Source organism: Ochotona princeps, chromosome 21 (genome assembly GCF_030435755.1).
Source record: "Ochotona princeps isolate mOchPri1 chromosome 21, mOchPri1.hap1, whole genome shotgun sequence".
NCBI classification, from domain to species: Eukaryota; Metazoa; Chordata; class Mammalia; order Lagomorpha; family Ochotonidae; genus Ochotona; species Ochotona princeps.
The window spans coordinates 26,875,913-26,902,618 of NC_080852.1; the positions used below are offsets into that span (position 1 = coordinate 26,875,913).

General features: G+C 43.8%; 1 protein-coding gene across 3 annotated transcripts in view; it reads left to right on the plus strand.

Annotated features, from left to right (window-relative positions):
- QRICH1 (glutamine rich 1) overlaps nt 1-26,706 on the plus strand; it is a 45,679-nt gene that overhangs the window by 14,403 nt on the left and 4,570 nt on the right. For all 3 annotated transcript variants that reach the window (XM_004581451.3, XM_004581450.2, XM_058679120.1), the window contains 4 exons: nt 5,425-6,456; nt 16,911-17,088; nt 17,660-17,814; nt 19,476-19,590. In XM_004581451.3, coding sequence (XP_004581508.1) covers nt 5,425-6,456; nt 16,911-17,088; nt 17,660-17,814; nt 19,476-19,590 — 1,480 coding nt within the window. The remainder of the gene's footprint in view (nt 1-5,424; nt 6,457-16,910; nt 17,089-17,659; nt 17,815-19,475; nt 19,591-26,706) is intronic.

The following is a 26,706-nucleotide window of genomic DNA, read 5'->3' on the forward strand; positions in this document are numbered from 1 at the left end:
TAATGTTACGTATTGCTTTTCACTAAAGGAATCTTTTTAAATTTTTTTTTTAACATTTTGAATTTTATGGTACAATTCCATAGAGTCTGGCATTCCCCTACGGTAAAGGGAATATTTAAAACTCTGTTGAATACTAATGCTGTCCAGTTAGTATGCATTAAGAATATTTCCATCACTATAAACTTAAAAGACCACAGGTCATTGCTGTTTGCTTTGGAGAATTAAATAATAGAAATCAAGGTTTTCTGAGAGTGAATTTGGATGTGAGTGAATCTTCCTTTTATCTGTGTCAGCCAGGGCAGGACAGCATGGGAACGCTAACATGGGCTTATGCAAGCATCATATTTGCTTTAATATGAAAATGATGACGTATTGTAGCAATGTTTGTTTACTTGTGTGCATCTGTAACTCTTTACCTATAACATTTCTAGGTTGGCATTTGTTATATGTAAGCCTCAAAAAATAATACTATTAATAAACTTACTGAAAGGGAGAACTGATATATTTTCTCCTAAGTAATAGTCATTTCCAGTTACAAATGCTATTTTGATGCCACTGTGGTTTATTTGAGTTTTATTTAACTTTGGATAGTGTTCTTTGTTTTGTTTTGTTTTGTTTTGTTTTGTTGTTAACATCAAGGGAACAGGAAAGGAAGGGAAACATGATAGAAAAACCAGGATTATGGAGAGATGTATCTGATGAGGTAGAAGGTTTTGATTATGACCCTATGGCCCTGCAGAATATACACAGTTATATTGGCAGGGCATGGGCTCTGAAGCTGCAATCCTGGCTTATTGTGGTTATTTATTTTTACTAGTTATTTTATTTTGAAAGGCAGAGAGATGGAGAGAGGGAGAGGGGACAGATTCTTCCATATACTGAATCATTCCCCAGATACCTGCAGTAAGCTGATGGGCCAGGCAGAAAGCCTAGCTCTCAGAACACCCAGCTGTGTCTTCCAGATGGATAACAAGGACCCAGGTATTTTGGCTGTTACCTTATGCAGTTCTCATGGTATGCATTACCTAGAATAGGGTCTGATAAGGGCTGTGTGTAGCTCAAGCAACATCTGAATCACTGTGCCAGCTGTCTGACCCATCAGCGCAGCTCTGGCTCTTGTGGCCATTTGGGTAGTGAACCAGCAGATGGAAGATCTCTCACCCCCTCGTTGTTTGTCTCTCTAACTCTGCATTTCAAATAGAAAGAAAGTAGATCTTGTAAAAAAAAAAAAAAAAAAAAAAGGATACCGAACTTAAGGGGGAAAAAATTCCTATTACAATTTAATCATAGGCTTGTTTCTTTTTGTTTCTTTGCTTTTAATATTTATTTTTATTGGAAAGACGAATATGCAAACAGAAGAAGACACAGAGAGAAAGATCTTCTGCCTGCCGGTTAACTCCCCAGGTGGCTGCAACAGCCTGAGCCGAGCCGATGTGAAACCAGGAACCAGGAGCTTCTTCTGGGTCCGCCATGCAGGTGCAGGTTATCAAGGCTTTGAGTTGTCCTCCACTGCTCTCCCAGGCCACAAGCCGGGAGCTAGAAGGGCAGTGAAACATCTGGGATATGAGCTGGCACCCATATCGGATCCCAGTGCACGCAAGGCGAGGACTTCAGCCACTTAGCTAGTGCATCAGGCCCAATAAATTCCTTTTTGGGAACAATGGACTGTAACAAAGTCCTTACAGCATTAAAATTTTCTTTCAGAAATGAACCAAGAAGTATAAATAATGTCATGTCATTTTTACAAGTGAAGTAGTTAGAATTTAGAATTATAGACGTAATGTACAGGTATCCCACCTAGGTGATCTCATTTCCATTAGCATCACTCCTTGCTTTCTTTATCGTTTCATCTCTGCACAACTACTCATTTTTTTTCTGATTCTGTAGCAAATATACAATATTTCCTATGAAGAGAACTGTAAAACATTATCTGACTTTGCTTAGAATTATTTTCAGCATTCATCTGTGTCATACCATATATCAGCATTTTATTTCTTTGATTGCCAGCTAGTTTTCCGTTGTATGAATGGCAAGCATTTAGCATGGCAAGCATTGAGCCCAGTGGTTAAGATGCTGCTTGGGATCTGCATCCCATGTGAGAGTGCCTGCCTTTCGGATCTGGCTCCACTTCCGGCTCTGTTAATGCTCATCCTGGGAAGCAGCATGTGATGGCGGAAAGTACTTGGATTCCAGCCACTATACTAGGAGGAAATGCGAGGATATCCGAGGATAGAGATCTCTTTCTCTGCCTTCAAATAAACACAAACTGTTCAACAGAATATTCCATTGTATTGCTATACCATATTTTATTTATTCATCAGTTGATGAGCATTTGAGTTTCTGCTTTTTGGCTATTATGAATAATGCTGCTATGAACTATGAATGCTTTTTTTTTTTTTTTAGTAAAATATTCATTTATTTATTTATTTATTTGTTTTAAAGTCAGAGTTACACAGAGAAAGGGAGAGACATAAAGGTCTATCCCCAGATTCACTCCCCTGATGGGCATGATGGCTAAATGTGGCCAGGTCAAAGCCAGGAGCTTCTTCTGGGTATCCCTCTTGGATGCAGGAGCCCAAGCATTGCATTGGGCCATCCTCTGTTGCTTTCTAGGCACATTAGCTGGGACTTAGATCGGAACTGGCACATGTGTGGAATATGCTGGTGTCTCAGGCATCAGTTATACCCACTGTACCACAATGCTCGCGCCTATGATTAAGTTCTTATATAGTCCTGATTGTGTTTCTCCGGGTAATTTAGGAGTGAAATTGCTGTATTACATGATTTAATGTATATTTCTGTCAAATAAATTTAACCCTTTGAGCATCTCCCAAACTATTTTATAAAGGAGTGCTGTACCAGTTGTACTTTTTCAACAGTAATGTATTAAGGGCTTTAGTTTCTTAATATCTTCATCAGTACTTGTTGTTATCTTTCTTTTTGCAATTTACTTATTTGTTTACTTGAAAGAGTTAGAAAACAGGGCTGCCAGGAATAGAACCAGCACCCATATGGGATCCTGGTGTGTGCAAGGTGAGGACTTTAGCCACTAGGCTATTGTGCCGGGATTTTATTTATTTTTATTGGAAAGACAGATAGATAGAGAAAGGGAACAGAAAAAAAGATCTTACATGTACTGGTTCAGTCCCCAAGTAACTGCAATAGCTGGAGCTGAGCGGATTCAAAGCCAGGTACTTCTGGGGTCTTCCACCACACGGGTGCAGGATCCCAAGGCTTTGGGCCGTCCTTGACTGCTTTCCATTGACATTAACTGGCACCTGAATGGGATCCCGATCCCGACACATGCAAAGCAAGAACTTTAGCCACTAGGTTACTGGGCCAGGCCCTTTAGTTTTTTTTTTTTTTATTTCAGCCATCCTGATGGATGTGAATGATGTTTCATTGTGGTTTTATTTACATATGCATAAAAGGTAATGATGGGCCTGGTGGGATGGCATAGCGGTTAAGGTCCTCGCCTTGAACGTACTGGGATTCCATATGGGCACCGGTTCTGATCCCGGCGGCCCCGCTTCCCATCCAGCTTCCTGCCTGTGGCCTGGGAATGCAGTCTAGGACAGCCCAAGACTTTAGGACCCTGCACCCGCGTGGGAGACCCACAGGAGGCTCCTGGCTTAGGATCGGCGCAATGCTGGCTGTTGTGGCCACTTGGGGAGTGAATCATCGGATGGAGGATCTTCCTCGCTGTCTCCTCTCTGTATATCTTCCTTTCCAATAAAAAATAAATAAATCTTTAAAAAAAAAGTTAATGATATCAAGCAATTTTTCATGCTTAATTTGTCATTTGTGTTTGTTCTGTGAAAAAAGTATGTATAGGGCCTACCACAGTGGCCGATCTGCTAAAGTCCTCACCTTGCATGCGCCGGGATCCCATATGGGTGCTGGTTCTAATCCCGGCTGCTCCGCTTCCCATCCAGCTCCCTGCTTGTGGCCTGGGAAAAGAGTTGAGGGTGGCCCAAAGCCTTGGGATCCTACACCTGCAAGGGAGACTCGGAAGAGGCTCCTGGCTCCTGGCTTCGGATTGGCTCAGCTCCAGCCATTGTGGCCACTTGGGGAGATTCATCGGATGGGAGATCTTCGTCTCTGTCTCTCCTCCTCTGTGTATATCTGCCTTTCCAATAAAAATAAATTTTAAAAAAGTATGTATAGATACTTTTATGGTCTTTCTGTGTGATACAAGGAAAGTCTAACTTTTGTTCCTTTTTTTTTTTTTTTTAAATGAATTGATTATTTATTTGAAAGGCAGAGATGGAGATACCAGGGCTGAAAAGGTTGGTCCATCAAGTCATCCATCCCTCTTGCACTGATTTACTCCCCAAATGCTCTCAGCAGCTCAGGCTTGGCAGATCTAAAGCTGGATGCAGGACACTTCATCGAGGTCTCCATGGGGCTTACAGGAACCCACTTGCTTGAGCCATCACCAGTGCCGCCCAGGGTGCACCTTAGCAGGAAGGTGGGGTCAAAACAGATCCAGTTGTTGAATTCTAACATTTGGGTATGGTCACAGGCATACTGTTCTTTGTCTTACCATTTGATTACTTCTATCTACCTCTGTGTCTGCATGAGGTTAGTAGTAATTCCATTTTAGATTGCTTCAGATTTCTCTATTGCGTTTTTAAATTTTTGTGTGGAGACATAGAATGTGCCTGTTTTCCTAACCTTCTAGACTAGTAGTCTTCCTTTTTATTGCTTACGATAAAAGTGTTTCAGAAAATTTGTGGACAGTAGAATTAAAAGATGAATTTAGGGAGCAACATTATGGGTAAAAATGCCACCAGCATCCAGTATGGGCACTGGCTTGATTCCTATCTGTTTACTTACCATGTCACTTCTGCTAATGGCCTGGGAAATGCATCAGAATATGGCCCAAGTGTTTAGTCCTTTGCTATCAGTGTGGAAGACCTAGGTAAAGCTCCTGGCATCTACCTGGCCGAATCCTGGCTATATTGGCCATTTGGGGAGTGAACCAGTGTATACAAAATCTCTTTTTCTCTGTATGTAAATCTAACTTGGACATAAACAAATAAATCTTTAAAATTTAAGTATAATCTCATTGTGTAATTTTTTAAAATCTGTGAATAGATTTTTCATTTGTTACTATCTATATGAATATACCTGAATTGTATTTATAAATTGTTTGCTTATGCTGTTTTACCAATATTTGAAAAAGTAGGATTCATTATGAAAGAGTTAAAAATGAGCTAAAGCCCTAGTATTTCTTAGGTTCTCTGGATTGGATATGTGTCAGTGGGGGGTTGTGGAACTTTGCATTTCATTTTTGGAATTAACGGCCTTGTCAGAATTGTTAGGTAGCCCTTCCTCACACTGCATCCCTCCCTGAAATCTTCCCTTGGAGGGCTGGATTCTCATTGCTGCCTCGCTCATTGGTCAATCTTGTCGCTACAGGTACAGGTGCAGGTACAGCAGTCTCCGCAGCAGGTCTTGGCTCAGCAACTCTCCCCACAGCTCACCGTTCACCAGCCTGCCGAGCAACCCGTCCAGGTCCAGGTGCAGATCCAGGGCCAGGCGCCACAGTCTGCAGCCCCCTCCATGCAGACCCCGTCTCTGCCGAGCCCCAGTCCCTCGCAGCTGCAGGCGGCTCAGATCCAGGTGCAGCACGTGCAGGCGGCCCAGCAGATCCAGGCTGCAGAGATCCCGGAGGAGCACATCCCACATCAACAAATCCAGGCTCAGCTGGTGGCTGGCCAGTCTCTTGCTGGGGGTCAGCAGATCCAAATCCAGACTGTGGGTGCCCTTTCCCCACCACCATCCCAGCAGGGCTCACCCCGGGAAGGGGAGCGGCGGGTTGGCACGGCCAGTGTCCTTCAGCCAGTGAAGAAGCGCAAAGTGGACATGCCCATCACTGTGTCCTATGCCATCTCAGGGCAGCCAGTGGCCACCGTGCTGGCCATTCCACAGGGCCAGCAACAGAGTTATGTGTCTTTGAGGCCAGACTTACTGACAGTAGACAGTGCCCACTTGTACAGTGCCACTGGGACCATTACAAGCCCTACAGGAGAAACCTGGACTATCCCTGTTTATTCTGCCCAGCCCCGGGGGGACCCTCAACAACAGAGCATTACCCACATTGCCATTCCCCAAGAAGCCTACAACGCAGTTCACGTCAGTGGCTCACCCACAGCCCTGGCAGCTGTAAAGCTGGAGGATGACAAGGAGAAGATGGTGGGCACCACGTCTGTAGTGAAAAACTCCCACGAAGAGGTAGTGCAGACCCTTGCAAACTCTCTCTTTCCAGCACAGTTTATGAATGGCAACATCCACATTCCAGTGGCTGTGCAGGCCGTGGCAGGCACGTATCAGAACACGGCTCAGACTGTACATATATGGGACCCTCAGCAGCAGCAGCAGCAGCAAACCCCCCAGGAACAGACACCACCACCGCAGCCGCAGCCACAGCAGCTCCAGGTTACTTGTTCAGTAAGTGAGACATTACCTGTAGGGCTGCCTGCTCCCTCAGGACCCTGATCAACAGAGAACTTGCTTGGCAACCTCTGGCTTGTTTATTGCTGTGATGTTAATCTTATACTGAGTAATACTTAGTGTTTGGGAGAAAGTGGGGAGAAGTAGGTGAGACAACACAATTGGTAAAAGTTTTATGCTTGGTACTGGAGGTAAATGAAATGAACAGTGACTATTTTGAGTCTTTGGGGTTAAGTACATGAGGCACTTTGTAAGCTTATCATAAGGTGAATTTACATGTGAGCACCCCAAGTATTAGTGGTGTCCTGGGAGCTGCTTCTTGCATCCTGTGTGAATGAGTCATGTGGCGCCTGTTTCGTTCAGCATATACATGTAAATTCATAATATTCTAGATTGTGATTGTTCCTTCTCTGATTGTCGTCTTTGCAGTAAGTGTAGGTGAATTAGAGTACCTAAAATATTTTCTAGTGAACATATTAAAAGTGATCACCTTTAGGAGTCTTGGATAAGGGACCTCTGCACTGGGACATTCCAAGAATGTTTCTGTGGTCCTTGAGTATAGGCTAACCATTTATTATGGGGCTTCCTATTATGGCATGCTGACAAACTTTTTATTTTAGAATGATTTTAGTTTTGTAGAAAAGTTACAAAAATCTGTGTTGACTCTTTGTTTTAAAGATTATTTATTTGAAAGACAGAGCCATGGAGAGATCTTTCACCTGCTGGTTCACTCACTACATCACTGCAGCAGAAGTCTGCCCTGGTCTTCCACGTTGGTGGCAGGTCCCAAAAGCTTGGACCATCATTTGCTGCCTTCCCAGACACATTAGCAGGAAGCTGGATAGGAAGCACAAGAGCTGGGAATGGAACATGTATTCATACAGGATGCTGGTGCTAAGTGGCCTGGGTGCCCTATGCCATCATCCCCTCTTTTTTGTTTTAAGATTTCTTTGAAAGACTGATAGGGAGGGACAGAGAGAACTCCTTTCATCTGTTGGTTCTTGCTCCAAATCTCACTACAGCCAAGGCCCTGACCAGAGCAAAGCCAGGAATCAGGGATTCCAAAATGCCTGCAACAAACAGCACTGGGCCAGAGCGAGGCCAGAAGCCTGGAACTCCGTCTTCCCTGGGCGTGAGGAGGTGTCATCTGCATCCCAGGATGTGCATTAAGAAGCTGAGGAGCTGAGATTTGAACCAGGAATTCCAAGGGCGGTGCAAATCCCAAGCAACAGCCTAACTGCTGATTCCAGATCTCTTAAAGATACCAGCCATGTGGATATCTGTTTTTCATTTTGTTTTATTTTTAGATGAATTTATTTGCAAGAGCAGCAGGCTGCACTGGCTGGAGTTGGGACCAGCCAAAATAAGGAACCTAGAACTCCATCTGAGTCTCCCACCTGGCTGGCAGGCACTCAAGTACATGAGCCGTCTTTTACTGTTTTCCAGGCATATTAATGGAGGGAGAGATTCTGGCACTGCAAACAGCAGCCCCAGGTTAATTTATTGATGCTGTTTGTAAAGGTTGTGGTCGTCTGTCTAGCAGACCTTTAGCATGGCATATAACAACTCTTATCAAATGGGACGCTGTGTGTATATAAGCTCTTGGGAATACATATGAGGGTTATAGGTTAGTGAGGTGCCCTATTCATATTCATAGACTGGAAATGAGCTAAGATGAGCAGATGATGTCAGAGGCAGATGGAGTTTTTAAAAATGGAAAATAAACATTACAGAGCAACTCTTCGTGCATTTAAAAAATTTTGCAGCAAAATTTAATTTCTCTTTTCCTCAAACTTGTTGAAGCAATTTCATATGTTCATCTTTTTTTTTTTTTAAGATTTATTCAATTTATTACAGCCAGATATACACAGAGGAGGAGAGACAGAGAGGAAGATCTTCTGTCCGATGATTCACTCCCCAAGTGAGCTGCAACGGGCCAATGCGCGCCGATCTGAAGCCGGGAACCAGGAACCTCTTCCGGGTCTCCCACAAGGGTGCAGTATCCCAATGCATTGGGCCGTCCTCGACTGCCTTCCCAGGCCACAAGTAGGGAGCTGGATGGGAAGTGGAGCTGCCGGGATTAGAACCGGCGCCCATATGGGATCCTAGGACTTTCAAGGCGAGGACTTTAACTGCTAGGCCACGCCACCGGGCCCCATATGTTCATCTTTGATGAGACCTGTTTGTTAAGGGTATATGAAATACCTCACTGTCAAACTTAGTAGACAAGACAGAATGCTTGTTTCAGGAGCTTGGGATTGCTACTTTGTGTGATTACACGGACTGAGAATTCAGAAATTCTGCACTAAAACGCAGAGATCTTTGTGGAAAAAAAATTAAAGTATTAGCTTAGATTGAGAGAAAAAAACTAGGACAACGTGAGGCTCGTGGGAGAGGAGTTAGTGTGGGCATGGCTTTCTTATAGATTTGAGTCTGATATAATCTTTGATAGGAAAACCAAAATTTTCCAGATTTTTTAAACATTGCTAAAAGGAGTCAAGTAGAGCTATAGTACATTTTGCATGGGAAGAGAGCAACCTGGAGATTTGCAGTGAGATTCTGTCCCCAGCTGTTATATACAGAAATAGACCCTTCAGCTGTCTGAGCTGATGGCCCAGGTAGACTTCAGTGTTCTTAGTGTCTTAGGCTCTTTGTAATGCTCATGCTTTGGTCTTCCAGTAAGAGATCCTTGCTCGAATTCATTAAAAAAATTTTTTTTGAAGATTTATTTTATTTTTATTGGAAAGGGAGATATACAGAAAGGAAGAGAGACAGAGAGGAAGATCTTCATCTTTAATTCAGTCCCCAGTTGGCTGCAGTGGCTGGAGCTGTGCTGAGACAAAGCCAGGAGCTAAAAGATTCTTCTGGGTATCCCATGTGGGTGCAGGGTCCCAAGGCTTTGGGCCATCCTCGACTGCTTTCTCAGGTCACAGGCAGGGAGTTGGATGGGACGTGGAGCCACCGGGACATGAACTGGCACCCATATGGGATCCTGGCATGTGCAATTTGAGTGCTTTAGCCTCTAGGCTACTATGCCAGGTCCTGGAGTTGATTTTTGTGGGCTTGTGTTCTTTAGAGGCTATCTGGCAAGCTGTGTCACTTACTACAGGTAAAAAAAAACTGTGGGGAATACCAGTCAATAAAAAAGAGAAAAGAATGACTTTTATTCTGTATACCACAAATATCTTCTGCTTTCCTTGTCATATCCTAGGCCAGGTCCTGAGTAGCAGAGACGAGTAAGATGGCTTCCTCTCTTGGGCCCACCCGGAACCCATGGAGAAGACAGTTGTACTGTTACCTGACCTGAACCCTAAGCCGAGCTGTGGCAATACTCTGTTCCTTACATCTCTCACAGATTGATGGTGGCCATCGACTCTAAGATAGCTCTCACATCTTTTCATCTGTTTTTACTTCTCTGAAAGGCAGAGAGAGATCTGTCTGTTGATTGATTTGCTAGGTGCCCACGAAGGTAGGGACTGGCTGAACCCAGGAACCAAGTACTAAATCTAGATTTCCCATGTGATTGGCAGGGTCTCAAGTACTGCAGGCATTTTGCATGTGTCATCAGGAAATTGGAGTCAGGAGCAGAACTGTAGGAGTTGGTACTATGGCCTAATGGATAAAGCTACTGCCTGCAGAGCCAGAATCACATGTGGGCGCCAATTCAAGTTCAAGTTGCTTTGTTTCTGATCAAGCTCCCTGCTAATGTGTCAGGGAAGCACTGGAGGACAGCTTGAGTTCTTGGGCCCTTGTACCCACGTGGGAGATATAAAAGAAGCTCCTGGCTTCAGATTAGCACAGTTCTGGCTATTGTGGCCATTTGGTGAGTGAACTAGTGGATAGAAGACCTCTTTCTGTTTTTCTAACTCTGCCTCTCAAAGAAATAGATCTTCAAAAAGAGAGTGAGTGAGCAAAGGGCTGGTTTTGTAGTGTGCCAATGTCCCATATAAACCAGTTCATGTCCTGAATCCAGATTATGGCCCCAAGTGCTCAGGCCCCTGCTATCCTGGCTTAGGGGCTATTTGGAGAATAAACCAGGTGTGGCTTTATAGCTGGTATAAGTTGCCCTGTGGATGCCAGTTCAAGTCCTGGCTGTTGTACTTCTGACCCAGCTCCCTGGAGGGTAAACTGCAGAAGATGGTCCAAGTGCTGGGATAAAGAGACAAGCAGCTGCTGATTCTGGCCTGACTTTGGTCTGGCTGTTGTAGTCATTTCAGGAATGAAACAAGCCAATGGAAGAGCTTTCTGTCTATAACTTTTTCAGATAAATTTAAAAAATTTAAAAGTAAAGTTAGAAGTTGAAAACCGTGAACCCAGATTAAGGTCAATCAATTGGGGTTGTTTTTGTCGAGTAAAAGCTTACTTGTATTTGTGTAAACACAAAATCAGTATAATTTGAATCTCACTAAAATGTGGTTTAATCAAGCAAGTACAAAGGGAAAAAGAGGGCCCCGTGCAGTGGCCTAGAGGCTAAAGTCCTTGCCTTGCAGGTGCCAGGGTTCCATATGGGCACCAGTTCTAATCCCGGCAGCTCCACTTCCCATCCAGCTCCCTGCTTGTGGCCTGGGGAAAGCATTTGAGGATGGCCCAAAGCCTTGGGACCATACCTTGGCATGGGATACCTGGAAGAAGTTCCTGGTTCCCGGCTTTGGATAGGCGCAGCATCGGTTGTTGCGGTCACTTGGGGAGTGAATCATCGGATGGAAGATCTTCCTCTCCTCCTCTCTGTATATCCGGCTTTCCAATAAAAATAAATCTTCAAAAAAAGGGAAAAAGAAATTAAGAATATGCAAGGGAGTGAATAATCACTGGTCATATAATTTAAGTTTTTCTTTTAATTTTTTAGTATTTTTAAAAGATTTAGTTTTATTGGAAAGGCAGAGTTAGTGAGCAGGAGGAGGGGGAGACCAATAGGTCTTCCATCAGCTGATTTACTCCCAAATGGCCACTATGTCTGAGACTATATGTCAGGCTGAAGTCAGGAACCAAGCGCTTCTTCCAACTCTCCCACGTAGTTCTTGGGGGCCAAAGGGCTTGGACCATCCTCCACTACTTTCCCCGGCACATTATTGGAACTGGATCAGAAGCGGTGCACCTGGCACCCATGTGGGATGTTGGCACTGCAGGCGGTGGCCTTACTGGGTCCATCTCAATGCTGGCCCCCTGAATCTGTTCTTGGCAGGGTAAGTAGTGACCTGGCCTTGTGGCCTGTTTTCATCTCACAGTGATACAGAGGAGAATAGAGTGTTACTGCCTTCATGACATTCTTTTCTCTGGACTTCTATGTGCTACACACTGGCTTTTGTCCTACCAAATAAAACTTCCTTCTAGGGAACCTTTTCTGGTGCCTTCTTGTCTGTCTATAACAGATATGGATGTTTCTCCGTGTTCTGTACTGGCTGGCGTTTCTACCTGAGGAGTTCCTGTCCATTGCCATGGTTTTCTCCATCCCATAACTCTTGCTTTTACTACTACAGATGATAATCCTTATTATGCTTACTAACTGCTAGGCACTGTTATCAGTATTTTACATATATTAGCTAATATAATTTTCATAATGTTTTGAGATATATAGTAATATCTGTTTTACATACAAGGAACTGAGGTGGACAGCTTTAATTGACAAGGATCTATACTTGATGTCACATTTATTTACATCCTCTCTTGGGACACCTCCATCTCATGTAATAGAGCCTGGTTCTGACTCATCTGCTTGCTTCTGCTCAGCCTAACTACAGATATTGAGTCCCTGTGATATACATGTATGACCTGGCTCCCAGCCCGTGCTGTTACATAACAATTTTTAAATGCCAGGATGAAAGCCATGGTTAGTGTGTTTCACAGGTGGAATTCTGCTCTGCATAGACTGATTCTAGAACTTTTACATTTTTTTAAGATTTTTTTAAACATTTATCTTGTTTATCATTTATTTGGATTTATTAATGGTAAGCCTTTATTAGTGCTACCTCTACCACCATCGAAAGCAGTCCTCTCTTAGTTGTTCGCGCCAGACGCCCGTAAGTCATCCTTGAGTCTGCTTTCCTTTAGTTCTTAGAGATGGCTCACATTTGGCTTCTACCACCAGACTTCTCAAAATCTGGAATCTACTGCCTCGACTGGAGTCTAGGCCACCAGCTCTTCCACTGTTATTTAATCTATTCTCCATGGAATAGCAGGAAATATGCTAGAATCCATCACACTCCTAGGCTTCCAGCTTAAGATATCTGTGTTGGTATTGCCATGCAGCCAGGTAGGAAGCTGAGGAGGATTTGAGCCTGGGTACAGAAGATCATGCATTTTCTCTGTAGTTATTAATTTGAGGTGTTTCTGAGCTGTTAGCCTGGAGAAATACAATACCCAGTGGTCTTTATCGGTGTTTTGTTTGTTGGTGTATTTGAGAGGCAGGTAGGGAATGAGAGAATACCAGCTGCTGTCTTCTCATTCAATCCCCAAGGACTGATAATGCTCCTGGCTAGAACTGGGATCTTTGAAATCAGCCATGGTCCCCCAGGTGGATGGCGGAAATCTGGTTATTTGAGCTATCAGTCTGCCTTCCATGGCCTCATTAGCAGGCAGCTGGAGTCAGAAGTTACAACCACTAATCTAACGTAGCTACTCCAGTGTGGGATGTCAACATCTTAGTTGCTGGATGGAAGGGGCCTGAAGTGGGTCTAGGATGGAGCTCCAGGGCTTGTCAGAAACAAACCCACAGTAGAGAAAAAACTGCCATGTAGCCTGGGGAAATTCAGAGAAAGTGGTGAGTGTAGTGCACAGGGAAAGTTGTTAGGGACATGGTTGGATATGCTGCAATGATTCCACAGACTTGGGCCATGACTTCCGTTGCAGTAGACCTTTTCCTTTTAGTATTTTTGACTGGGAGGTACTGGGAAAGGCTGCTGCACCCAACAGGATAACAAGGACGAGATGGCTCATTTCTGCAGTCGTCCAAAGAGTGATTGCGGCCCTGAATGCACTTTGCACGTCAGGGATCTACATAGCCCAGAGGTTGGGTCCTCAAGTCAAAAGTAGAGGAGGGGCAAGAATGTCTCAAGTCCTGACATCAACTTGGCTTTCACCAGGACAGTAAACTGGTGACAGATGCTTGATAAGACTAAGTGAAGCGTGTTGCTGCTGAGAAAGTGCTGTGAGGGTGAAGGGACTCTTGTGGACCTGTGTGCAGGAGGAGATGTTGGCAGGGCTGCTCAGTGGCTCATGTATTTTTTGGTGCACTGAACCCAGACTCAGCTGCCCTTTTGTCCTGCGGTAGGTGTCTGAGAGGGGAGTGATGGATGGCGTTAGTGGGAACTGTTTTGGAGTAATGATTTTCCCCTTCTTGACTCCCAGAGTAGCCTTTAGAATTGAGAAGAAAAAGGTGACAAAGTTTTTCTTTGCATCAGTAAAACTTAATCATTCTTTGTTACTGACTGTGGTTTGATACGGAGATGTAACACAGACTTACATATAGATTTTCTTTATTCACTAAAAGAAAAAAAGGACTTCTGCATGATTCAAATTGTTTTTTTGCTATTTTTTTTTTAATTTATCTATTTTTATTGGAAAGTCAGATACACAGAGAGGAGGAGAGACAGAGAGGAAAATCTTCCACCCGATGATTCACTCCCCAAGTGAGCTGCAACGACCGGTACTCCGTTGATCTGAAGCCAGGAGCCAGGAACTTCCTCTGGGTCTCCCACGTGGGTGCAGTTCCCAAGGCTTTGGGCCATCCTCGACTGCTTTCCCAGGCCACAAGCAGGGAGCTGGATGGGAAGTGGAGCTGCCGGGATTAGAACCGGTGCCCAAATGAGATCCTGGTATGGTCAAGGCGAGGACTTTAGCAGATAGGCCACCACACCGGGCCCTGTTCTTTTGCTATTTTTCAAAACAAAGATTTATTTATTTGAAAGGAAAACTCAGTGACACATATACAGTATATCTTCCACTTGGTGATTCGCTTCACAAATGGCACTAAGCTGAAAGCCTTAAACTCCGTCAAGATCACCCGCATGGGTGCAGGGGCCCAGGCACTGGGGTGGTCTTTGACTGCTTTCCCAGGAACACTAGCAGGGAGCTGGATTGGAACCAGCATGTTGATATGCTACAGCACCACAGTGACAACCTTAAGAGGTTAAGTGCATTCTTTAAAGGCCTGTAGTGTCAGTTTTCTCACTTAAAATCAGAGCAAAGAACTGGTACCATGGTTCAATAGGCTAATCCTCCTCCTGCTTGCACTGGTTCATGTCCTGGCTGCTCCACTTCCCATCCATCTCCCTGCTTATGACCTGTGAAGGCAACACTGGATCGCCCAAAGCTTTGGGACCCTGCACCTGCCTTGGAGACCTGGAAGAAGCTCCTGGCCCCTGGCTTCAGATCAGCTCAGCTCTGGCCATTGCAGTTATTTGGAGAATGAACTAGTCAATGTAAGATCTTTCTGTCTATACTTTCTGTATTTTTTTTGTAATATAAGTAAATCTTTACGTTTTTGTTTTGTTTTGTTTTTATTGGAAAGTCAGAACCCATAGAGGGAAGGAGAGGCAGAGAGAAAGATCCTCTGTCTGCAATTGCCAGAACTGAGCCAATCCCAAGTCAGGAGCCAGAAGTTTCCTCCAGGTCTCCCATGCAGGTACAGGGTCCCAAAGCTTTGGACTACCCTCCACTTCTTTCCCAGTCCACTAGCAGGGAGCCAGAAGTGAAGTGGAACAGCTGGAACATGAACCAGTGCCCACATGGTATCCTGGCACATTCAAGGAATGTTAAAAAACACAGAAGAAATATTTTAATGTTATTCAGGCATTCACTGTATTGAATGTGCTACAGAATGAGCTACCATTTGTGTGTGTGTTTGTTCCCAGTCAGGATATTCCATCCAGACCTCCCTCGTGGGTGATGGGAACCCAGTTTCCTGGGCCATTATAGTGCCTCCCAGGGTCTACATGTACGGGCTGCTGTAACGTGAGGCCAGAGCCAGGACCCACCCATAGGCACTCTTGCTTGGGTTGTGGACATCATAAGCACTTGGGTACACACCTGCCCCTTATGCACTTGATGGTAATTGAAAGAGGGGAACTGGGTTTATTTACATCATTGTCTTCATTCTAACTCTGCATTTTATGTCATATTTTTTGTACTTGACCATGTAAGTATCATAAGTTAATGTTCTTTCTAATCTTTATGAAGATGTTTAGTGTCTGCTGTATAATCCATTTGGATAGACAGAGTATAATTTGCCTACAAGTCCTATTTTCTTGACCATTCATACTTGAATCTTTCCCTAATGTAAACAACTCTGCAGTATATCTTGATACATTATGTATGATCTTTGTGATTTTCTTAGGATAGGGAGCCAAATCAAATCGTATAAATATTTCTTAAGTTACTGGTATTGAACGGAAACACTGTATTGCTTTTTATTTCAGTTTAATAAGGGATCTTATCAAAGCAAATAGGTTTGCTTTTATTTTTTATTTGTTGGTGTAAAAATTTGTGTATCATCTCTGTCTTTAGCTTGGATGAATTTTGATATTGCTGAGTCCTCTGGGTAAAGAAGGCTGCTGAAGGGGATTTAAGGTGGATCTTTGTAGTTGCTGTCTGTGGGGATTGTGATTGAATTCCATGCACATTCTCTGTCTATTGTCTACGTGGTTAGGCATCAGATTATTGATGATTGAATGTCTTCCTTTGGAGGCAAGAAGTTAGAGGAGTATTGGTCTTCAGAAAATTGATTGTCTTTAGGAGTCAAGAGAGTGTTACTTCAGAAAGAACATGGGCAGGGAATGCAACCTTGTAGCTAAAGAAGCCATAAATATTGTTACATTTTACCTTTAATTTTATTAAACTTCAGTCAGATTTAAGAATCACTGCTTTGGACATGTGATATAGTGTGTAGTCTGCAGCCTGACACCTTCTTGGTGAGTATGGTACAAATGCAGAGCTCTGGTCCCACTGGAGACCCTCTGCATTAGCATGTTTTTCTATAAAATACTCAAGTGATTTGTTCACACATTAGATTTGAAAAGCATTGCTTTGAGAAGTAGCTCTTGGTGACATCCCTTTTTGAATACCCGAGTTCTATACCCAGCTGTGATACCTGATTACAGGTTTCTGCGTATACAGACCCTGGAAGGCTGCGATGTTAATTCAGACAGTTGAGTTCTGCTACTCCTGTGGGAGACCTGAAAAGAATTCCTGTTTCCTCGTCCTGGCCTTTGCCAGCATTTGGGAAATGACACAGTGGATGAGCAATCTGTGTCTGATTCTTTTTTTGCCTTTCAAAAAATGTTTGCCAGGGATAATACATTGTCCTAGCCCAGGTTTTCACTGTCCCTGGGGCTAGATGAAGTTTTTTTGCTTGTTGTTTTAATTAGGTGAGCAATTTTAAAAAGATTCCTGGAAGCTTTGTAGAAAAGTTGCATATAGAACAGTATTGATGTGTGCTGATGATTTCTTTCTTGCAGGCTCAGACTGTCCAGGTTGCAGAAGTTGAACCACAGTCACAGCCACAACCTTCCCCAGAACTCCTGCTTCCAAACTCTTTAAAGCCAGAAGAAGGGCTTGAAGTGTGGAAAAACTGGGCCCAGACCAAGAATGCTGAGTTGGAGAAGGATGCTCAGAACAGACTGGCACCTATTGGGAGTGAGTTTTTGGGAAGGGGGAATGGGCTGTATATAAAGCTAAATTCCAGGAGAGCACAATGGCAGTGAAGTGGTATCCGCTTGTTGTAGGGACCAGAGAGTGGTCGCTGAAATAGTGCTGACTTTAAGAAGTAGCAGCAAGCAGGCTTGATTGGCAGACATGCAGGATTTGAGGGTCTGCCTCATAGCAGGCATTTTTTGCACATTTTGTGCCTAGCACACGAGGGCACAGTGACTTTTGTAATGAAAAGAAGCCAGTGAGTGTTCTCAAAAACGCTTCTTTCTTGGTATTAAGGTCAAATGTTTGCACATAGCACAGAGGACAGATTCTGTGTTGCTTAGCTTTCATTTCTTGGTTGTAATAATAACTTATAAAATAACTTATGGATGAGGGTGTGGGGAGGAAACTGTTGGTGTAATCATGCCATGGTGATCACATCTCCCATGCTGGTGATCTTTTCTGTCCCAGGCCCACCATGGGTAGTATCTGCTGCTTGTTGAGGACTATGAGCAACCAGCCAAAAGATGGCTAGTGTCAGGACTCCTATTCACCTCTGGGACTTGCGTTACAGGGCGCCAGTTGCTACGATTTCAGGAGGATCTCATCTCTTCTGCTGTAGCCGAATTGAATTATGGGCTTTGTTTAATGACCCGGGAAGCTCGAAATGGAGAAGGTGAACCCTATGACCCAGATGTGCTTTACTACATTTTCCTGTGTATTCAAAAGGTAGGAAACAGATCTTAACAGGAACATGCTTGAACTGTGTGAACTGTGTTCTCTTTGGGCATTGGCTTCTCAATAAAATGCCAGGAGGTTAAAAATAAGAAAGTTCTCTGGTGCAGGTAAGCCTCACCTTGAATTTCTGCATCCCATTTCTGAGAAGCTGATTCAAGTCCTGGCTCTTCACTTGTGATCTAGCTTCCTGGGAAAGTAGTGGGTGATGGTTCCTGAGTCCCTGCCTCCACATGGGCGACCAACACCGAGTTCTTGGTTCCTAGCTTTGACCTGCTTGAGCCCTGGCTGATTTAGGCATTTGGAGAGAGAACCACCGGATAGATTGTCTTCTATTCCTCCGCTGCTCATCCCTTCCCTACTGTTTTTCTCTCTGTGCCAAATAAATGATCTACTGAAAAATACAATGAAATTCTCCTTGCTATGTAATGAGTTTCACTATTAATGTTTTAAAGATTTGTTTTCATTTGAAAGCGTATTTTACAGAGAGGAGAAAGATCTTCTACTGGTTCATTCCTTACATAACAGCGACAGCCAGAGCCGAGAGGATCTGAAACTGGGAGCCAGGGGCTTCCTACAGGTCCCCAACGTGGGTACAGGAGGCCAAGACCTTAGGCCGTCCTTTACTGCTTTCCCAGGCCACAAGCTGGGATCTGGATGGGAACTGGAGCAGCTGGGACATAAACCAGCACCCATGTGGGATGCCCGTGTCACAAAGCAGAGGACTAACTTGTTATGCTTCTGTGCTGGCCCCAAGTTTCATTATTATTTTTGAAAGAGAGTTGGAGAGACAAAGGTATCTTCCATCTCCTGGTTCACTCCCTAAATGGTTGTAATGGCCAAGACAGGATTGAGCCAGAGCCAGGAGCCTCATCTGGGTCTCCCTTGTGGTTGGACAGGTGCCGAAACACTTGGGCCATCTTCCGCTGCTCTTCCTAGGCCATTAGCAGGGAGCTAGATTAGGTTAGGTTAGGTTAGGTTAGGTTAGTAGAGCAACCAGAGCACAAACTGGCTCGCAAATGGGATGCCAGCATTATAAGCTGTGAATTAACAGCCGGGCACTAACCTGGCCTCAGCCTGCCCTGTTCCTGAGTTCTCTGGGAATTTGGGAATTATCTACTGCCTCTCATGGTTTCCACCAGTAGGAAGCTGGAGCTGAGGGGAGTGGGGTGGTTTGACCTCTGGCATTCTCTGTGGGATGTGATCATGAAAGAGAATCACACTAATGATGAAAGCCAAGCCTACTGATTGGAATTCGTTCTGCTCTCTTGCCCTAAGGAAAGTCTGCCAGCCAATTGTTCTTTTTGCTGATTCCTACTTAGGCACCCAGTGAATTGCCTTACCTGTTGTGTTGATTCTGTGCTCTCTCAGGTCCTGGAAGGCAGGCATATTTATTTACATAGATCCTAGTTAAGCTGACATCAGCCTGGTGATGATTTTTGTTTACCAGCCTTACTTGGGTTAAATAGAATTCACAAAGCCTTCCTCTTTGACTTACATCTCAAGAATGTTATCCCAAGTCCATTGTGCAAGTGTTACACGCTTGTACTGTTTCAGGGGGATATGGGAAAGAAGTGATGATGCTCATGGGAAAAATGTTTTCATTGAAAGCCTTACTGAGGAGACTACCAGTAACTTCCACTTTTTTCTTCTAGTATCTTTTCGAAAATGGGAGAGTAGATGACATTTTCTCGGATCTTTATTATGTTCGATTCACGGAGTGGCTACATGAAGTTCTGAAGGATGCCCAGCCCCGGGTCACTCCACTTGGTAAGAGTCCCCTTGGTTCTGATTGTTTGCCCTCCTGGGTTTTACAGGGGTGGTCAGCCTCTGGCTGGCTGTGGTATGGGTAAGGGGCTATAAACTCTAAGCCGCAGGCTTGGCCTGTGCTGCTTGGCCTGATGGGGAATGGAATCTGCTCATTAGAGAACCCTGCTGGTAGAAGTATGACAAGGCCCTGGGGCCTACACAACTAGTGATGTAGTTGACTATCTTCTTTTTTTTCCTGTTAGTATTTATGGTTGACATCATGAGCAAGTGTTTTGTCTAGTACTTAAGACACCCAAATCCCACATCAGAGGACCTTGTTTGATGCCTAATTCTGGCTCCCAGCTCAGCTTTCTGTGAGTGTAGACAGTGTGATGATGGCTGAAGTAGTTGTGTCCCTGCCTCCTGCCTGGGGGCCTGGGTAGAGTCCTCAGTTCCTGGCTCCAGCATTTTCGGGGTAAGCCTGTGGATGGAAGCTCTGTGTCTCTTCTTCTCAAATAAATTTTTCCAAAAACTTGGAATTACTACAGTTATGAATGAGGAGCCATTCAATCTGTAGAACACAATTTTTTGCTTTACTTGCATTGAAATCCGGGCAGCATGCTGAATTGGAAAGAACATAAACTTTTTTTTTTTTTTTACATTTTTTTATTATTATAATTTTATTTTACAATTCCATAGATCTTGGGATTCCACCAAAAGTCCCTTACCCTTTACTGAGTTCCCCCATATCATTACTATAGTATAGTTCTTCATAAACAATCATAGCTATCATTGCGGGCATGGACAATGGCAGAGGGTCCAGCATCCCATTGTCAAGATAAGTTGCCAGTTTCATTGGGAGTCCTTGTTTGGTCTGGAAGTAGAGATGCATACTGCATTGTATCCTCACATCTGGATATAATCTCCATTATAGTTACTGTACATCCCCTTAAATGAAATGCCACAATATAAAATCAACAACAGGAAGAAAGATAGAAATGTATAAGAACATAAACTTTTAATAGAGATTCTGAGTCAGGGTTTTTTTTTTTAACTATTTGATTTTCATAATCTAGATATGAGTCGGGGTTTTTATTCTTTCCTTTCCTTCCTCCCTCTCTTCTTTCCTTCCTTCTTCAGTATGTTTCTTTGAAAAATTATGTAAAAGGATTTCCGTGTATTCTCTTCCTTATAAACTATCACACAATTTCCCATTTTGTTAGCATATATATTAATGTGTGTTTGTTACAGTTGGTGACCCATAGTGATTTTCATTATCCTTAACTAAAGTCTAGTGGTTGTACTATAGGGCTGACTACTGTTTTATATTCTGTTGGTTGGATGAACATAAGAAGATGTGTCTTTATTGTTATGGGGTCAAACAGAATGTTCCACTGCACTAAATGTCCCCTGTTCTCTACCTGTTCATCATTCCCTTGCTCACCCCTGAGCCCCTGGTATCCTTTGATCTTTTTAATTGTCTCCATAGTTTTACCTTTTCCAGAGTGTCAAAAAGTTGGAATAATTTGGTATGTAGCTTTTTTAGGTTGGTTTCCTTCATTTGGCAGCAATATGCCTATTAAGATTTCCTGTATGTCTTTTCATGGCTTGATAACTCATTTCTTTTTATCACTAAGTAATATTCCATTTTATGAATGTGTCAGGTGTTTATAGCATTCCCTTGTTGAAGGACATCTTGGTTGCTTCCAGATTTTGGTGTTTATGAATAAAGATGCCGTGTAAACATTTGTTTACAAGTTTTCAGCAAAAGAATAGACAGATCAGTGGAACAAAATAGAATATCCAGAAATAGATCCAATTAAGCATAGTAAAATTATGTTTTATAAAGGAAACAAGATAGAGTTTTTTCAACACATATTTCTGGAATAATTGGACTCCTACATAGACATACCAATCCCAAAAATGAACTGAAATGGATCATAGAAAAAAATGTAAAATGCTAAACTAAAATTCTTAGAGAGCTCAACTCGGTGGCTTAGTGACTAAAGTCCTTGCCTTGAATGTGCTGAGATCCCAAATTAGTGCCAATTAATGTCCCAGCTGCTCCACTGCCCTTCCAGCTCCCTGCTTATGGCTTGGGAAAGCAGTAGAGGATGGCCCAGAGCCGTGGGACCCTGCACCAGTATGGGAGACCCAGAGGAAACTTCAGGTTCCTGGCTTTGATTGGCTCAGCTCCAGCTTTTGCGGCCACTTGAGCAAACCAGTGGATGGAACATCTTTCTGTTTGTCTCTCCTTCTCTCTGTGGATCTGACTTTCCCATTAAAAAAAAAAAATCTTAAAAAAATTCTTAGAAGGTTATCAGGAGGAAATCTACGTGACTTTGGGTTTGATGTTCACCTTTTTGATAAACACAGTCTATGAAATAAAAATGGGAGCTTCATTAAAATTTAAGTTACACCATGTGTAACAAACTTAGTAGAATGCTCCAAGAAAGCACAAACTAGGAAGGAACACATAATCTACTAAAGGACTTATCTAAAATCCACAAAGACTTCTTAAAAGTCAACAGCAAGAAAACAACCTGAATAAAACAATGCAAAATATCTGAACTGCTGTGTGACCAAAGAAGAAAAGGTACTTGATGTGCCGTCAAGGAGCTGAAAGCTAACCCCGTAAAGCAGAACCAACACTTACCAGAGTGACTGAAATCCAGATCACAGCAGCACATGTTGCCTTGAAGAATGGAGCAGCAGGTAGGAATGCAGAATGTCACAACCACTTTGAAAATGAGTTTGAGAATTTCTTACAAAGGTCAATATTTTTTTTCCAACATTTATTTTAATGATAGAGCAGTCTCCTGTTGAGTTTTAATCCTGGCATTACTATGTTTTGAAATGTATGCTATTAACCCTTTGATTATTTTAAGCTATTGGCTAAATAAAATTTTTGAATGCCTGCCGTATACCAAGTCTTGAAGTTTATAGTCTAGTCAGCCCACGTGAGCTATAAATAAGCAGATTGTCGTTTGAAGCCTAGAACACAAGGGAATGGTAAGTGTTAAGGGCATCATTAGAGAAGCCTTGCTTAGGGACTGTCATTAAGGTAGAGGCATGAGGGCAGGCATTTGCATCATGGTTTAAAATACCCTGCAACCTCCACATCTCATGTGCCAGTTCTTGTGGCTCCCCTCCAATTCAGCTTCAGATGAGGCTTCAGATACTCTGGTCCCTCTGGTCTATGTGGAAAATCAGTCTGAACTGAGCCCTGGACTTCTGGTTTTAGCCTGGCCTAACCCTGGCTGTGGTAGGCATTTGGGGCCTCTTTTCTTCCCCGTTCCCTGGCTCCTCTCACTTTCTAGTAAAGTTATTAAAAGGGAAACGAGTACATGACTCACTGTTAATGTGATTTTGTAAATTTTCAAGCCAAGTGTGAGTTTTCATAGTTCAGTTTTTAGCTCCGGTTACAGAATTTTCAGCATATGTAAAAGGAAACTAGATTAATGAGTCTCCTTCATACCTGTTGTCCTCAGCAAGACACTTCATGTATCCTGCCACCTGTTTCCCTTCCTACATTATTTTGAAATAAATTCCACACTCTTCATCCAGGCTTTCATTATATATTTTGGTTTTGATTTGTTTGTGTGTGAATAAGGCAGGAACACAAGACAGGCACAGCTCTTATGTGCTCACAGTGGCTGAGGTTGAACCAGGCCAAAACTAGGAGCAGACATTTTACAAAAAACAGCTTTTCTTGATAAAGAAGATCCAGATCTCTTACATGGGTTTTAGGAACCCAACTCTTGGACCTACCAACTGCCGGCAAACTAGGGTTAGATGGCATGGCCCAGCACACCTAACCGTTCTGATGCCCTGCCTCTGAAAGTTGTGTTTTGATTTTTGTTTTTCCTTTTTAGAAGTCTGTTTATTTATTGGAAAGTTAGTTAAAGAAGGTGAAAGTGAGTAAGACCGTCTAACTGCTAATTAGCTCCCCAGTGGCCTCAGTGGCCAGTGCTGGGCTAAGCTGAAACCAGGAGCCCAGAACTCCATGTAGGTCTCCCGCATAGGTGCCAGGGGCTCCAGCATCTGGGCCATCTTCTACTGGCTTCTCAGGGGCTTTAGTGGGGAGCCGGTTTGCTAGTGGAACAGCCAGACCTTGGACCAGTGCTACAGTGTGGAATGCTTACATCAAGGGTAGCAGCATAAAATTCTGTGCGCCTGCATAGCCGTGATAATATATTCTTTTTTTTTTTTTTTAAGATTTATTTATTCTTATTACAAAGTCAGATACACAGAGAAGAGGAGAGAGAGAGAGAGGAAGATCTTCCGTCCGATTTTTCACTCCCCAAGTGAGCTGCAATGGCCAGTGCTGCGCCAATCCGAAGCAAGGAGCCAGGAACCTCTTCCAGGTCTCCCACACGGGTGCAGGGTCCCAATGCTTTGGGCCGTCCTCAACTGCTTTCCCAGGCCACAAGCAGAGAGCTGGATGGGAAGTGGAGCTGTCGGGATTAGAACCGGCGCCCATATGGGATCCCGGGGTGTTCAAGGCGAGGACTTTAGCCGCTAGGCCATGCCACCGGGCCGTGATAATATATTCTTGACGTACCACAATGACATTATACTTTCTTAAAAAAAAAAGATTCTATATTATATCCCTTGTTGAAGTCTCTAATAATGTCATAAATTTCATTATTTTGATTTATGTGAAAGGGAGAATAAGGTTCATGTATTGAAATTGACTGTTTTTACATCTAGTTTTAATTTTGACTTTCTCCAGTTCTTTTTTTTTTTAAGATTTATTTATTTTTATTACAAAGTCAGATACACAGAGAGGAGGAGAGACAGAGAGGAAGATCTTCCGTCCAATGATTCACTCCCCAAGTGAGCTGCAACTGCCGGTACTGCACCAATTCGAAGCTGGGAATCAGGAGCTTCTTCTGGGTCTCCCACGCGGGTGCAGGGTCCCAAGGCTTTGGGCCATCCTCGACTGCTTTCCCAGGCCTCAGGCAGGGAGCTGGATGGGGAGTGGAGCTGCCAGGATTAGAACCGGCGCCCATAATTGATCCCGGGGTGTTCTAGGCAAGGACTTTAGCCGCTAGGCCACGCTGCAGGGCCCGACTTTCTCCAATTCTTTTTTCTTTGCATTGTATGGGAGAAACTAGTCCTTTGGTTGTCAGTCTACTTTTTTCTTACTGTACCTCCTTGGTATGATTTAAATTGGTGTTGTTTTCCCTTGTATTTATAGGTGACTCATAATTGGATATAAAGAGCAAGTTTGTGTGTATGTGTATTTTTTTAGCTATGTTCGTGGATGGCTTCTTACTCATCACTATGTCTATGGTAATATCTGGACTTATTGAATTTTTTAAGATTTATTTATTTTTATTTGAAAAGCAGAGTTGAATCTGAAACTGGGGCCCAGATGCTCCTTCAGAGTCCCCTGTGTGGGTATAGGGGCCCAAGCACTTGTGCCATCTTTTGTTGCTTTTCTGAGCACAATAGCAGAGGGCTGCATGGGAAGTGCAGCAGTTGTGTTCAGTCCTGCAGGCATATTGGCTGCCCGCACTGCAAGCAGTGGCTTTACTTATTTCGCCACAACTCTGGCTCCTGTTACTTCATATTGAAATTCATGGTTTGGTCATTATTTCCGGTCACAACAGTTGGGACTGGGCAAGGCCAAAGTCAGGACCCTAAAATCAGTCCAGGAATGTCACGTAGGCTGTCAGGATCCATAGCTGTCACCGGTGCCTCCCTGTGTGCATTTTAGAAGAAAACTACAATCCCCATGGAGCTAGGAACTGAATCCAGTCACGCGCCTGTGAGGCATGGGCATTTCAGAGGGCAGGCATCCCTTTCCTGTCCGGTGCCTTACTGCTACTATTTGAGAGCAGAGGAAAAATATATTTTGTTTTTAATAAAACGTTATTTTGGTACAGTTACAGTTCAGGAGCACATGACTTCTATGCTCAAGTTTCTTTATCTCCATTCTCCCATGACAAGTCCTGGCACTCGAGCATTAAAGTTGATTTAAAATTGTGTTGCTGGGGCCCGGCGGCGTGGCCTAGTGGCTAAAGTCCTCGCCTTGAATGCCCCGGGATCCCGAATGGGCGCCGGTTCTAATCCCGGCAGCTCCACTTCCCATCCAGCTCCCTGCTTGTGGCCTGGGAAATTAGTCGAGGACGGCCCAATGCACCCGCGTGGGAGACCTGGAAGAGGTTCCTGGTTCCCGGCTTTGGATCGGCGCGCGTCGGCCCGTTGCAGCTCACTTGGGGAGTGAATCATCAGACGGAAGATCTTCCTCTCTGTCTCTCCTCCTCTGTGTATATCTGGCTGTAATAAAATGAATAAATCTTAAAAAAAATTGTGTTGCTGAACAACTAAGATGAGGGGATCATAACAAAGGTGGCAGCCACAAACCCAGAGAAGTGAACCAAGTGACATTTTGTAGGCACATGTCCCTAAGACAGGTCCCTTCCTGAGGAGGGCTGCTGGCTGCTTCTCCTCCAGTTTGGGGCCTTTGGCATGTCTGTGAGCAAGAAGGCTTCTCATTGGTCCACGTCCCACTGTAACCTCCATAGTGTGCTCTAAGCTAGGCTAGTGTATTTAAAGAAACAGAAGTACACTGATGTTGTTAGAGGGCCCGTTTTGGCAAGAATAGAATAAGACTATGTTGGGCAAAATGTGGGTGTTTTAGTTTTGGTTTGTTTTTTAAAGGTTTATTTTTATTGAAATGCAGATTTTATAGAGAAAAAGAGACAGAAAAATCCTTCATCCTCTGGTTCACTCCCCAAGTGGCCGCAACACCTGGAGTTGAGCCAGTCCAAAGCCAAGAGCCACGAGGTTTTTCTGGATCTCCCATACAGGTGCAGGGTCCAAAGGCTTTTGGACCCTCTACTGCTTTTCCAGGCCACAGGCAGGGAAGGGAGTTGGATGGGAAGGAGAGCTGCTAGGACATGGTACTAAAAACTCCACAGCCAGAGAGAAGTTCAGCGCCCGAACATGGTGCCCATATGGAATCCTGCACGTGTAAGGGAGAATTTAGCCCCTATGCCATTGCCCCAGGCCCAAGAATGTTTCTTTGCAAATAGTGTCACCCTCACTGCCGTAATAAATACTGAGACTGCAAGAACATCCTGGTGTGTGCCATTCCCAGGACCCCTGTGTACAGGTCGCACACTG